Source organism: Balaenoptera ricei, chromosome 2 (genome assembly GCF_028023285.1).
Source record: "Balaenoptera ricei isolate mBalRic1 chromosome 2, mBalRic1.hap2, whole genome shotgun sequence".
NCBI lineage: Eukaryota > Metazoa > Chordata > Mammalia > Artiodactyla > Balaenopteridae > Balaenoptera > Balaenoptera ricei.
Window position 1 is genome coordinate 18,155,556 of NC_082640.1, and position 16,157 is coordinate 18,171,712.

The following is a 16,157-nucleotide window of genomic DNA, read 5'->3' on the forward strand; positions in this document are numbered from 1 at the left end:
AATATACACTAAAATGACTAATGCTTACATGATCCAACTAGTTTTTCAAGTAAATTATGTCCACTATTTCTTTTTTAATTTAGCGAAGTTGAAGAACAAACAAATGACCAAAATACTGACAAACAAAAGCAATCTGAAAACAGTTACAGTGCTGTGAACATAACAAACTTTTTTCAATCAAATACTATTTTATATTATAATTTAATAGTATTTGCCAAGGCATGAAACTCAGAGCAGGTACGTGTGAATTTCCATGCTATAGTTCTTACATTAGATCATTAACTCAATAGATGAAAGATGCTCTTTGGAAAACAAACCAATGCAAGGCATGTTTTAACTAAGCACAAACATAACGCATGCCATATGCTTTCGGACTACTTGCTGCTATCAGTGAAGCTACATGGATATTACAGTTAGTTGAAACTGTCAGTAACTTACTCCAGAGAAAAGTTGGGTACGTGCTCCACACCAGTGTCGGCGTGCCCCACGGGCTCAACTCGGCTGCTGTCTTCCTCCGTGCCATCCTCATCCTAGAGAGGGCGCAACACAAAGAGAAGCACACTCTGAGTCAGGTTTATTCTTATGCGGTGAATGAAAGGAAACTGAATAATTCAAACTGGAGTCTAAGAGGCATTATGATAATGTTAACAATATCTCTCCTCTAGCAAGGATGACCTTTAAGGATAAGATGGGTTTGTACATGTGAAAAGCTGCATTTTAAAGCAACAGTCTCCTGAGTTAGTACATCCTAGGGGGTGAACAAGATGCCACTGCAATAAGGAAAGAAAACATTAGAACTTATATTAACCCTCTTACCATTTTTATTTCACTTTTTGGTGTATGTTTTAGGAAGTAATTATATATTACTACAATGTTATAATAAACTAATAAATAAATGTACATTACACTGGGGATGCATGGTTAACATTTATACTAATCCAAACAGTTGAGATCATTATAAACCTTAACGACTAGCAAAATCTTCAGTCCTATTGTCAGTTCCCCAGTTCCTATTAACACACCTTGTCAAAATGAACATCAAGTAAGCACAATCCTAGACTTAGATACTTCATCCTGTGAAATCTCACATAAAGTTACCCTAAGCCAATCGACTGATCATTTAGAGGTAAAGGCATTAAGATCTTAGCCATGAAGAACCACTTCTGTTTACTTCTGTTACAAAGGACCCAGCGCTGGGAAAGGCACAAAGAGTAAGATAACCAACCCCAATAACCACCATTGTATTCTTCCTTTTAGAAAGGCAATAGTTTGTAAAAATTATATTCCAACATGTTGTAGAAATTGGGTAAACATGCTGGTGCTTCAAAAGGTGCATGTGGAATAAATGTGATGGTTCATAAAAGTAAATGAAATGTCACCCAAGAATATGCCTTACTTTATAATCCTGGCCACTGTCTTTTCACTAAGCAGTTCACTAACAGTGACGTTGGCTTTGCAGGATCATTTGAATAAGGATAAACATGCCTGACGATATCAATGGTCCTATTATCCAAATTAGAATATTCAGAAAAGACTCAGAATCTCCAAACACAGTGGCTAAGAGGCTCATGAGGGTTTCACCTTGGATCCACAATGTGCATACTTTATGTACACATACAATTTGTTAGGTTTACCCTTTCTACTGTGTAAGTTTGATAACAGTGAGTTTATATGTGAACTTAACTAAACCACCTAATGAGAGTCCACCATTAGAGAAAAACTGTATATTTTTAACCATGCATTTAACAGACTCATAGTAGAAATATATACACCATCAACAGAGACATCAATCAACAAAATGATAAGCAAAGGCTATAGGCTCAAGACACAGCATCAAACAATATTTCAAATTATTGAAGCAATATGAAGGCAAGGCAGGGCAGTTGGTAATGCCCAACTGACATTTCCTCTGAGAACCTACCAAAATAAGAAGCTGAATGCACTGAGTTTTTCTATGAGTTTAGATAGGCTCTGTGCATCCTCAATGGCAAGGCACTGCATGAAGTCAAGCTACTTGAAGATTGATGATCCTGTGTTCTGAGAGGCTCTAATATGTAGTTTTTAGTCACCTGTCTCTTTTAAGCACCAGCACATAATACATTTCAAAGGTTAACCAGCATCTTGAACCTGCCTAAGAACCACACTTAATGTAAACAAGAACTCCCAAAATTATGCTTTTCCACTGGGAAGTGGGGGTAGGGAGGAGAGAAATGTGATTGTATTTATATAAATCAGATGGAAAACATACAAACAGCCTTATGGGTTAAAGACATTTTGTTTCAGGATTCATTAATAATGTAAACACTGCTGAAACACCACCATGATGTATAACCAACAGAAACACCTATGTGGCACTGTGAAATGGCCACATAAATGAAACACCCCAAACTACAGTGATGAAACAGTAACTGATAATTGACACATTCATTGTTCCCACAGTGGCCATTATCAGGTCCCCAAGAGCATGCAGAATATTATTTCATGTAGCTGCATATGGTGTTCAGTTATTTTGTAAAATTCACCGCCCTGAGGCTGAGCTGCAACTGCTGTGGGAACCACAGTGTCTGGATGTGTACAGATCAGCTCCTATATTGCTTTATTTTGTTGTTTTGTACTTTTTAAAGCTGCAGCTGAACATAATCACTTTTAGTAGGAGTTATACACTGAATTCCATCATAACCATAGTAAATGAAGCTCAGTTATTATATATGTCAAATCAAGATGCAAGGTCTAGAGTATCAATTTAAGCTACATAGTGTTAAAAAAAATTTTCAGGTGAGTCAATGTACTTTTTGTCCTTTACCTTCTCTCCATTTTACAGCAGAGTGTAGTGGTTAAGAGTTCAGATTAGAAAATTAAACAAACCGAGATGTGAACACTAAGTGTGCCATCTGCCAATTTTATATCCTTAGGAAAGTTATATACCCCTTTTGTATCTCTATCCCTTCTTCTGTAAACCAGGAACAATAAAAGTATCTTCTTTGTAGGACTACTGAGAGGAATAAGTAAGATAATCCACGTCACAATCATAACATAATACCTGACACATGGTAATTGACAATAAATGTTAGCTGTTATTGAAAAGAGAAATAAACAATAAATATATGACATACAAAACATACCTCAGTAATTGTTTTAGGGTAATGTTACACAGCTATAAAATATTTTGAGAATATATATTTGTCCATACATACCTTGTGCCTTGCAGTAAAATTTAATATTAAACATATTACCTACTCAGTTAATTACAAACTGTATCATCTGCATTTTATAAAGTTGCATAAAACCCGACATTTGTTGCACTTTGTTGTATACAACGCGCTTTCATCATAAAAGGCCTCCGGAATGAGAAAACATATTAAAAAATATAAACAACTAATGCTGTATACAATCCAGTAAATGGTGGGAAGAAGAAAACACCATGGGTTGTTAGTTGAGGAAATTTTCAAAGATAAAATAGATGTGAAGAACCGTGAAGGGTCTATGATTTCACCCTACTTGAAAGCTCATAGTGAGCCTGCCATAGCTTCATGGATGTCACAGAGGACACGAGACTCCCGGGTCGGAGACAAAGGACAGTTCATTACAGCAACAGCATTAGCCAGAGCATCACACTTTCATGCACTGATTCCTAAGCTAAAATTCTCAGGGGCCCACACAGAAGAAACATGAGCCCAGGGAACTCAAACCTTTTACATAGGCAGTAAGCATGTCTGCCCACTGCTATGGAGAGAGACACTATGCCTATCTTCCAAGGCTTCTTTCAACACATTGCTGAAAGAACAGTCCAGAACAAAGGCCTTTATTCTCAAGACGTACAAAAATGCAAGAGAACCATGGAGAATTATCTCCCAACAACAGAGTTTAATCTGAGCATTGCCAAGTGGTAGCATTTATAGGATCACTAGCATACTAAAACTGGGAATATGATTAACAAATGCTCTATGATAACAAGGTCTTTTGAACGGTAACATTAAATTGTACTAGATAAAAGAGTCATACCTTCTATATCAAGGAAAAACTAATTTTTCAATGTGGAACAATATGCCCAACCAAACAAAAAAAGCAAGTGTGAAAATTCAAAAAAACTCTCAGACATGCGAAGTCTTTACTTCCCATGGACCCTTCCATATAAAGCTATTTTTGGATGTGCTCCAGCAAAATCCAGAAAATTCAATAAAACAATGGACAAAACCCAAGGAAAGTCCCAGAATATGGTGAGAGTCCAGAGAAGCAAAAACTAGTTCAGATTAGAGCAGCAGGATGGAGAGGTCTGGGAAGTCAATCTCCATGAGAAAAAAATAGTAATAATAGCTCAATATTTTTGAACATTTGGGAAACATTTTGACAGACCTGATAGAGAATGGGGGGAGGGGAACTAAAGCTATGTATAGAGAAAACAAAACAAATTTTTTAAAAGTCAAAGCAATTAGCTCTAAGCACAGCAAAGGAAAATGTGTAGGAAAGGACATGTAATCAGAGTACCTACTTAGTTATGCAGTGAGTAGTTCTTACATCACCATATAATGTGACACTGGCTATTGATTTCACTTGGACTTTTCATGTAACAATACTGAGAGGATGGGAATGGGGAAAGTGAAAGTGGCATTAAAGGAAAAACCCCATCTTTCATAAATGGCAAGTCAACAAATGTCAATAACTGGTAACCAGGAAAGAGCAACATAAATATTTTATTCAGAAACATGGAAGTAAATAGCAGAACCAACATCTGCATAAATTGGGAGTTGCTGCCTCTGGGGAGAGGGGCTGGGGGAACACAGAGGAGGAGAACACAGAGACTGCTAGTTTTTTCATTAAACGCCTTCCAGCATGATATATGTAATTTTATTCTGACTACATATTTGAAATACCCACCAAGAGAGGCTCTTTAGATCCACCTAAACATCCGGACTCTCAAGACCCCCAAATGCCACCTGGCATCAGATTTACTGCAAAGGATAAAAGGCAGGAAACCGGCTTGCCAGCAAGGCAGTGTCCCGCTTTTGTCCTTGGCAGGAGCCATCCTTGAAGATGTCCAGGGTGTCTTCCTGTGTGTCCCCCAGATGACAGCTCAGGTGCAGGGGAAGAGACTCACATGGGCTGGATGCAAAGTGCTACCCTGGCCTGGGAGCCTCCTGTCTCAGAGAAGCCAGTACGTCTCATGACACCACCACAGGGACAGCTGTTTGTCAGCTAGTTACAGTTTTTCGAGTCTAGATGCAAATTACCAATCAAAATAATTTAATTACCATACAAAGATAGTTTACAGAAACTAACAGGTTTCCAGAAAAAGGGAGCCAAAAAAACCCACCAAAATTTACATTCTCATGCAGAGGGGGAAGAGATTTTGTTAACCTTTTATCTACCGTAAAATATTGATCTAAGCAATTTGTTTGAAGATGGAGGAGACAAGTAGTCAAAGAAGAGAAAAAAGTGAGAGAAAAATGAATATTTGGTAAGCTTGGGTGAGAAGAGTGAGTTTTAGATCAGGTTAGAAACTCGTATTAGACAAATGGCGATAAAAGCTTCATGTGAACCTATTTGTTCTCTGCTTCTCATAAAAATTAATAATCTTACTCTCTTCCATAATATTAACAATATAAAGACTCACCTTCAATTGAAAACGTTCTTGAAGGACCAATGGATGATATATTCTGAAATCACAAGCACTCACATGAACTATGTCTTTAAGAAAACCAAATTTGACTAACCCCCTAATTATCTTTTTAATTTCAAAAATTATCTAGTTGTATTTTTTCCTAATGAGCACTATATATCTTCTCTACAGTCACAGATTTTTTTTTAATGATATCCAAATACTAAAGTGGATGCCACTGCAAAATAGTACAGGATCTGTAATTAGAACACTTAAAATCTGAATCCTGCCTCCATCACTCATATAAAGTATTAAGAGGACAAGCATTGTAACTGGTTTGTTTACCAAACAAGGAAAGCAAAAGCACACTGTCTGCCTTAAGGAACATAGGAACATAATAAAACTTCACCTGGAAAGCAATCACCTGCATGTCAACATTCAAACTCTTGGGTTCCAAGGATCTAAATAGTTTCAGTAGTTACTACTTTAAAGAAAAGCCTACAATTTTAAGGGATAATTTAATCATTTTTAAAACGTTTTTTAAAAACTTAGGTTGTAAATTTCCTGCATACCTGACTTTGATTTTTATGTTTAGGAAGCAAGAAGAGAAACGAAAGTTCTGATGATACCCTGGGAAACAAATTTACAATATTCTTCCTCAAGTGTTTTTATTATTATTTTTTAGAGTAAAATAATTTGACTGGTTCAGTTATATTGCTACACAAATGCTCAACCAAATGATCTTTGTCACCTTTTTAGAATTTTAGAACTGCAAAATTTTCTGAATTTAATGTGAGACATTAACTATTAGTGAACCATAGCATCCCAAAGAAAATATTTATTTGAATGTTGACAGCATGAATTAAACCACTTTTGGGGGGGGAATCACATATGGTGGAAAACAAATTCCAAGGGGAATTTGTTTCCAAGTCCTCTAAGTATCACGAATTGGATTCCAGAAGGCTCTTGTGTTAAGGTTTCCACTACTTGATTAATTGGCCAAATCGCCAGGGAAAAATAATTTCCCATCATATGTGGAAAACAACTGAAAACATTTGGGGGGGAGGGGAATTTCACAACTGAAAATGATAAATCTATAGCAAACTTCTAAAGAAATAAAATCAGGAAATGTGTAATATAATTTTACTTAAAGATCATTATATTCTACTAGAGTAAAAACATTTATATTAAAACAAGAATTCAAATACTCTTAAGAACAGACAAGATAATAAATAAGACTTTTTAGAATAAAAATATCTTCTTGCATTATATTATAGAGGGAAATTAATAGCTGTTATACCTTTAAAGGCAGTGCAGTTCATTATAATATAAACTTGCTCCACAGAACCCAGAGCTCAACACCAAATAATTTTGGATTAAATGAAGGATTATTCAGTACCTGTGACATTGAATGTTATATGTGAGCTGCATGCCCTCAACCGGATACCTAACATCCTCATCTCAAGCTAATACTGATCAAATGGGATGGAAAACATAGTCCTGAACACAGTCCATGAAATTTTCATTTACCACAGAAATGAAACGTTTCCTGTCTTGAAACATACACAACATGTCTCCACACAACCCAAGGCAAGAGAAGAGTCTTTGAGAAGAAGAACAGATGGTGCTGATTTATGAAGCTCTCTAACCACAGAGAACAGCAAATAGTATGTATCTTCGCACCTGTTACATGCACAGTGGAATCTTGAAATTTAGTTCCAAAATGTAAGCCCGCTTCTCATAGATTATTATTAGAGTTTTATCCCAAAGACTTGACCACTATCACCACTTCAACAATACGGAGCCCATTCGTTTTGCAGGAAGTACCTCTACACTGCTCAGTTTCCCTACCACACGCCAATGGCCAAATGTACCCATTAGGTACACTGATTTTAATCATGACATGATTTTAATCAGCCTAATCAATCTGGTTCAGGTGTGGCTTCCTTATGAGACTAATACCCGTTGGTTTTCTTTTGAACATTACTGAAAAAATACTCTGACGTATATGGATTGTTGAAATGTACTGATTTTGTCATCTGACCAATCTTGCCTAACGATAATGTTTTAAACCTTACTGAGGTGACATTTTAAAATGCCTTACCTTTGGGGTGAAATAAGTAATACACGGGTAAGTAAGTAAACAATACTTATTCAGACCTATATTTTAAAAAACTGCTTATAACTATTTTCTTTCAAAAAATCGATTTCTCCTTGGCTTAAAAATGATTTCAGAATTAACCATTGATTTGTTAATGGAGAAACTAAAGTAATTATTTAAACTTTTATTTAGATCATTAAGAAAAAATCTAAACAAATATTTCTTGCTACAGATAAGTACAAATCACTTCTTAAAAAGGCAAGACACAACTTTTAAACTTCACAAATTTTAATTAACAATAAAATGATAATTGCTAGTATACACCGAGGACTGCTGATGTGCCAGTTACTAAAGAAAACACTTCTTTAGTCCTCAATACAACCTCAATTTAATCCTTAACAACACAACCCTTAAACATACTCCAAAAAACAAAGCATATGGGATTTTTTTAATGAATTTTGTGCAAGTCTTTTTTCCAAATATAACTGAGCCATGTCACCATGTGACAAGCTTCCAGCTCTCTGAGCACAACATAGCTTGGATAACAGAGCTGTGTTGTTGACACTTAAAGCATTCTTTTTTTTTTTTTAAATAAATTTATTTATTTATTTATTCTTTTATTTTTGGCTGTGCTGCGTCCTCGTTGCTGCGCGCGGGGGCTACTCTTCATTGCGGTGCGCAGGCTTCTCATTGTAGTGGCTTCTCTTGTTGCGTAGCACGGGCTCTAGAGCGCAGGCTCAGTAGTTGTGGCGCACGGGCTTAGTTGTTCCCCAGCACGTGGTATCTTCCCGGACCAGGGCTCAAACCCGTGTCTCCTGCGTTGGCAGGTGGATTCTTAACCACTGCACCACCAGGGAAGCCTTACAAAGCATTCTTTAATAAAGTTTACTGAATGCTCTACATGAGATTATATAGAGAAATGTACTGGATCCACCCAGTACGTGCACGGGTGTAATGAACAACCAACTTGGGTATGAGGCCTGCCTCTGCCATGTATTACTCATCTCACTGAGCCCCACTTTCTTAATCCAAATAAAGGAAATACGACTTTCTCTATCTCATAAACGTGCTGGGATTGACTCACGGCTATCACTACATGCAAAGTACCTTACATATTAAAACAAAATTTTTAGGAAAAAGAAAAAGAACCAATTTTACTAAACATCTATAACGCACCACAAACTGCATATACAATCTTTCACTTAATCCTCACAACAAGGTAGGAACTCTTATTATGAAGAAATTAGGCCTAGAAAAGATTTCTGATTTCTCTGCAGCAGCAGCCCTGGGATTTTGAAAACAGCATCATGGCCTGTGGTTCTTCAGTTTCACCATGTTTTTTCACTCTGTTTCACTCACGGAAGAGTAACCCAGAACTATTCAGTACTGATGTGACCCTAGCTAACTAGTTAGGGCTAGGGCCTGTGAGAAATGAAAATAAAATAAAATTTATGTTGCAAAAAATATTAAACTCTGAACATATAATAAATGTACTTTCATAGAGTGAGAATTACTATTAAAATATTTTTGTGTGTGAATTTTCATTTTAGGAGAAACATAAATAATGAACATCAGGAAATCTTACCAGCTGTTACATCTGGGTAACAGTCATTTTTACTGTGTCTCTATAACATTAAGTACTTTTACAATGAGCATATAAAATCTTTTAGAAATAAAGGCTATTTTTATTTGTTAATAAAACCCTACAAAACTTTCATAAAGTACTTTTTATTACATAATATCACTGCTTTATAATTTCTCTGAAAAGTGACTTTTCAAAGAATCAAGGATCTAGAAAGAAAACAGAACATTATAGGGAAGTAAAAAGATGGAACTGGTCATTGATATTGATGTATATCATATTGAATCAGTCCTAGAAATCAAGCAGAGAGGTTTTTTTAAAAATCAATGATTTGGTGTAGTGTCTGAATGGCAGAAGAAGAGCAAAAGACTGGTAAGATGCCATATCAAAAAATTAGAAGAAATTTCAATTAAAAATTAAAGAAAGAATAAAGAGTGAAGAAGAGTCACAGCTAGGCAGGTTCACCATTGGACTCTGTGGCCCACAAAAACCTCACATGGCTTCCAACGGGGAACAAGATGTATATATTTTACCCTTTTTCCTTGATGATAAATACATACTTTACCATTATTTATTTTGAAGGGCTTATTAAAAAACATTTTGTAGTCCCCAAAGTTCTACACCTCATTATTTTAAATTGTTAATAAGCAAGTAAGGAGCAACACATGGGTCTTATAACAAAATCCACTCTAAACATCTATTAGAGTTTGCACTGGTTTATTATTTTCCAATGCAATCTCATAACTTCACAAATGAAATGCAGTCATTAACTTACTTGAAACCAGTAAATGGCTTCGATAAAGTAAGTAGCTTTCAAAAAAAAAAGAAAAATCTCGTTTTCACTCAATTTTCTAGTTAAGTTCAATGAAGCAAAAGCTAGTTGGTAGATTTTCTGGGGATCAAGAGACTGTATTCTCTCAAACAAAACAAAACCTATTCTATTTTGACACAAGGTACATGGCAACGATGATTATTCTGAATGCTCAATTTAAAATCATGGTTCAAAAGTTTATAATAAACGTAGAGGTTAACATTAATAAAGCTAATTAGCTGTGTATTGCTGCATTGCCCTTAATGCCTGGGATCTGATACAAATGCTAAACAAAAATTAAGACATTAAACAAATACACTAATTTAAACCAATAAACATGTGTTATGTTTGGTATGGCACTTTAGCCTGGTGGTTAAAAACAGAATCTCCATGCAGAATGATTTTGACAAATTATGTAACTTCTCTGCCTTAGTTAACTCATTTATAAACTGGGAAGAATAATACTATCTACTGAGTTTCTATGAGGATCAAATGAGTTAATTAACATAAAATGCTTGGAACACTGCCTACTACATAAGTAAAATATGTAAAATATGTGGTTGATTTATCTACTTATCTCACTCATCTATTTATGAGAAGCCTATTTTTTTCTATGAATTTCAACAAAATCTTTATAAACTAGTGATAGTAATCCTTTAGATGTCATATAGCTATTACCAATAACGGTTTGTTTTCACTTTATGTAAAATGGAGGTGGTAATACAAGAGATCCTTACTTTATAAAAGCATTTGCCCCTTTCACTGCTTTCTTCCTGGGTTTAATAAGGACGCAGATGTCACCTCCTGCCACCTCTCCTTTCACTCACGTCCCAGAAGATAACGACTATCTGTTCTAATGTGTAACTTTCAGAAATATTTCAACCAAAAACAGTCTTGGAGAAAAGGACTGTTTAGGAAGGGTGATTGTTCAGAGTATCCATTTCAACACACTTACTTATTACTAAAATTTCTTGAGTCAGAGAAATGAATTAAATGCTGGGAAGTCATTTCATTAGGTTTAATAACCATATCATTTGCTTTTGATTACACAATTTGATCCAATTATGTCAGTTCTTTTGGTTTCCTCAGGTTGTTCCCTTGGGATATAATTAAATCTGGAATTTGTGATTTGCAAATGGACTAAAAAAACTTGAGCTCATTTTATGTGAAAGACTGTCTTATCAGTATTTACCAGAAAGAGATGCTTTCAGAGTAAGAGACTCATTACAATTTTTAGTATAAAATGATTGCAGCAGTGATATACGGGGCAAATAGAAATAGAAAACATAACAGATACTGGTTACTTTCAGTTACAAAAGTAAAAGTTCTGAAATATTTATTTAGGTCATTCATGGGGATAGAAACTGTTTGACTCTTGAAATATTTACTCCTGAATGTTCAGATAAAAGAGGATCAAGTTGTCTGCTAAGTTTGTTCTCCAGATAATAGACAAGTTGAATTGGACTGATAAGTGGTAGGAATTTCCTCTCTTAAAAAGTTTTACCAGGCAAGTACTACAATTTGGTAGAAAATAGACTTTGTAACTAATAACAAACTGAAATAGATTTTAAGATATTAGACAGTCCATGTATTTTTAAAAAGCTCAACAGCTATCTTTAGCATCACGACCCAGAGCATGGGCTTATTTCGCGGGGGTGAACAACTTGTAGTATCTTCAGATAAAGACAGTACAAGGGAAGCACATTCAGAAGTCTTTCACACTTTTCCTGTAAAGTCAGCTCAGCTTTTGTGATTCGGATTAGCTTTTCAAGGGCCAGAGCTACCTTTCTTCCTTTATTTGAGAAATCTTGAATACCAAATACTATTTCCTATTCAAAACCCTGAATCTGTCATTAGGCAATTTCTTAAAATAAGTCTCACAGCCCTTTCATCTGGATTATTCTCTCTCTGTGAGCCTTAGTTGCTGGATTCCTGGACGTGTGTCTGCGGGTGGCTTTTCTCCCTTGGGCATTAAATGTGAAACCCATCTTCTGTCTCTATTCTCTATCATTTCGAAAATCACCTCCACATATGAGAATTCTTTGTAAAATGGAACTGCCGGGGGTTTTTGTGCCTATATATACTCTTGAGGGTAGCAGTCAGATATTAATAAAATTCCAACTTCTTAAAAGAATCATTAAACAGACACTATTACTAGTGAGTTGAGTCAAACAATTGATGAGGTCAAAGAGACCTGCAGTTACAGACCTCACTTCTGACAGTCTCAAGAGATACCATCAAGATACAAATGTATTTTAAAAATAGAAACACATATATTGTCCTGCACTCAGCTAAGGAGCAGGGGTCTTCTCAAGACTTAACACTCTGTGACACCCCAAAGAACACTCGGGCCCTGCCTTGCTTCTCTGATAGGACTAGCAAATTTGAAAGGGTCAGTTTGACATCACATCCTCAGGTCAGTCCTGGGGTTTCCATCAGAGCAATGTCACTAAGAAAGCACTTGGGAGATGGACCTGAACAATCCCAAGCCCAGCTCTCCTGGGGGCTCCAGGGGGGAAGGTGGCGACAGACTCTGACACGCAAAAACTTGTTTGGCGTAAAGAGAAGTCTCATCAGGTTAGAGACAAAACCCAAAGCAATGATGGGCTGTCAAAGCAGAGACCTGGACGGACAACCAATCATTTCTAGGAAGTGGCGTGAAGATGTGATACACGCAGGAGGTGTGCTGATAACTGTCTAAGAGCTGGCTCTCCAAAGAAAAAAAAATTTTTTTAAGGGAAAAAAGATCTGATTTGTAAGGTTTGCCAACACCTGTGATACAAATACTCCCCCTGTGGCAGACTGAAAACTACCAAGATGATGTCACTTAACAGAGTTGGGAAGACATACGACCATCAGGCAGAAGCCGGCTATAATTACTCAGGTGGTACTGGGGAAGATTAGAAAGAAAGGAAAGAATTCTTAGAAGATTAATTAAAAATATCCATAATACAAAGTACCAACATTCTGTCTGACACTTATTCATACGTGGCCAGGTTATTTCTTAGTTTTATTTTATATCCTAGTAAGGCCATTCATGTAACAGATGTTTAACTATTCTTTGAACCAACTAACAAATGAATTACAGATCGCCTATGATGGGGTTTGTCCCAATAAACTCATAGTAAGTCAAAAATATCATAAGCCCAAAATGCATCTAATGCTCCTAACCTACATCACAGCTTAGCCGAGCCTGCCTTAAATGTGCTCAGAACACTTACATTAGCCTACAGTTGGGAAAAATTGTCTAACACAATGCCTATTTTATAATAAAGTACTGGATATCTCATGTAATTTATTGAACACTGTACCAAAAGAGAAGAACAGAATGGTTGTCAGTGTACTGGTTGTTTACCCTCCAGATCACGTGCCGACTGGAAGCTGTGACTCACTGCCACCGCCCAGCAACACGAGAGAGGAGAGAGCGGACACAAACATCCATGACTAGACCCAAATTCAAAATTCGAAGTAAGGTTTCTGACGAATGTGTACTGACCCATCCTAAGTTGGGAACCATGTGTACCATCAAGCAATGACTTTCTAACAATGACCACCGCCACTCTGACAGCAAAGGACAATTTTTATATAAAATGGAACTTGAATTTCCTGAAAGGCCAGTTATAAAGAGACTGGACACCAAAGTGCATCTGGCACCTCTATGGCACCTAAGTGAGACTAGAGAAAGGGGTCCCCTTGGAGAATCTGGCTTGGGGTGCAAAGCACAGGCTGTACTTCACCCCAATTCTCCCCTTCTGCAAAACAACTAAAAGCAGTGGCCTTGAGCATAACATTGCTTTTCAGTGTTTAATAATTATACCTGTTGGGCTTCCCTGGTGGCGCAGTGGTTAAGAATCCGCCTGTCAATGCAAGGGACACGGGTTCGAGCCCCGGCCAGGGAAGATCCCACATGCCGCGGAGCAACTAAGCCCGTGTGCCACGACTACTGAGCCTGAGCTCTAGAGCCTGCAAGCCACAACTACTGAGCCCACGTGCCACAACTACTGAAGCCTGCACTCCTAGAGCCCGTGCTCCGCAACAAGAGAAGCCACGACAATGAGAAGCCCGCGCACCGCAACAAAGAGTAGCCCCCGCTCACCACAACTAGAGAAAGCCCACGAGCAGCAACAAAGACCCAACACAGCCAAAAATAAATAAATAAATTAATTAATTAAAAAAAAAATAATAATTATACCTGTTAAGTGCATACATTTTGAACAAAGCACTTTATTTTTTATCTTATAGATATTTTAGTTAAACACTGAAAAGAACTTTACATAATTACCTCAGAGGATAAAGATGGGTAGGAAGAGGGAAAATATTTATTGACAGTGGTGATAATATTAAACATCCTCACGATGAGCCAGGCCCTATATCAGTGCTGTTCCTGTTCTACAAACAGAGAATTGCAGCTCAGAGTGGTTAAGGAACCCATCCTTTGTCACACAGCTATACATTCTTTATTTTGGACATTACCCACATTCCTGATGGAAATTAGGAGTAACTTATTCTACCAGACTTAATCTTCTGTCTCATAAATGACAGCAAATAAATTCATGGTCTGTTTAAACATCCATGTTTACAGTTCTTCAGAAAATTAATTTAATCTGTTTAGAAATCTTTAATTTACTAGTGTTTACTGAGTGACTACCTTCAAATCACGGCACGAGACATGAGGACATTTATCTGGTCGTGTGCCGTTTTCAGAGGGCAAGTGATTCCAATCTTGTCCTCTGAGAATGCATTAAACTTTTAAATAAAAGGTGCTATGCATTTATAAAATTGAATATAAAAAAATAATAGGGTAAAATTTTTAAATATTAAAATACTAATTTAAAATTTATCATCCACTAATGTTAAAGAAGATGTTGGGCGTTGAGGGAAGAATGGGAGAGAAGTAATACAAAGAAATGTTACTTGGGGACTTCCCTGGTGGTGCAGTGGTTAAGAATCCACCTGTCCATGCAGGGGACACGGATTCGAGCCCTGGTCCGGGAAGATCCCACATGCCGCGGGGCAACTAAGCCCATGCACCACAACTACTGAACCTGTGCTCTAGAGCCTGCAAGCCACAACTACTGAGCCTGCGTGCCGCAACTACTGAGGCCCTTGCACCTAGAGCCCGTGCTCCGCAACGAGAAGCCACCGCAATGAGAAGCCCGCGCACCACAATGAAGAGTAGCTCCCACTCGCCGCAACTAGAGAAAGCCGGTGGACAGCAACGAAGACCCAATGCAGCCATAAATAAATAAATAAATGAATGAATGAGTGAATGAATGAATGAATGATAAAAAAAAGAAAGAAATGTTCCTTGAAGCAAGGGAAACCAACTCACCTCAGCATTGGAGTGTATGTGTCTCTTTAGCAATTTTTTTTAATGTTCTAAGGAGTGTTTCCCCATCATCACGTCATCTCATAAAAGATTAAACTGGTGTTAATGTACACAGAATAAAACATGGAAGCCCCATGCTACCTCCACAAGTCCCCCCTTTAAAACGAATCACAGTTGTAATTTGGAAAATATCCCTCCAATTCCTTCTCTATAACAGTATATACGTGAGATGCCCATATATGCAGGTGTAATTTTTATATGAAATGGAACATATTATATATACCCTGTGAAACTTATTTTTTTCACTTAACAACATGTCTTGGAAATCTTTCAATATTTATACAGATATTTTTACCTGAATTCTTTTAATAGCTGCAGAGTATCCCTCAGTACAATATAGAATAATTGACATAGTTACTCCTCCATTAATGGCAAAGTGATAACCACAAATCTAGTTAACGTCCATCACCACACAGTTACAATTTTTTTTTCTTGTGGTAAGAACTTTAATCTCTTAGCAACTTTCAAATATATAATACAGTATTGTTAACTGTAGTTACCATGCTGTACATTATATCCCTAGGACTTATTTATTTCATAACTGGAAGTTTGTACCTTTTGACCACCTTCACCCATTTTGCCCACCCCCATGCATCTGCACCTAGCAACTACCAATCTGTTCTCTGTATCTATGAATTTGGTTTTTTGTTTTTGTTTTTAGATTCCACATATAAGTGA

The 16,157-nt window shown here is 36.8% G+C and overlaps 1 protein-coding gene across 17 annotated transcripts in view; it reads right to left on the minus strand.

The window, feature by feature from the left end:
• The window catches only part of PARD3 (par-3 family cell polarity regulator), a 631,899-nt gene that overhangs the window by 288,653 nt on the left and 327,089 nt on the right, over positions 1-16,157 (minus strand). For all 17 annotated transcript variants that reach the window (XM_059911602.1, XM_059911622.1, XM_059911633.1 and 14 more), the window contains one exon: positions 439-530. In XM_059911602.1, coding sequence (XP_059767585.1) covers positions 439-530 — 92 coding nt within the window. The remainder of the gene's footprint in view (positions 1-438; positions 531-16,157) is intronic.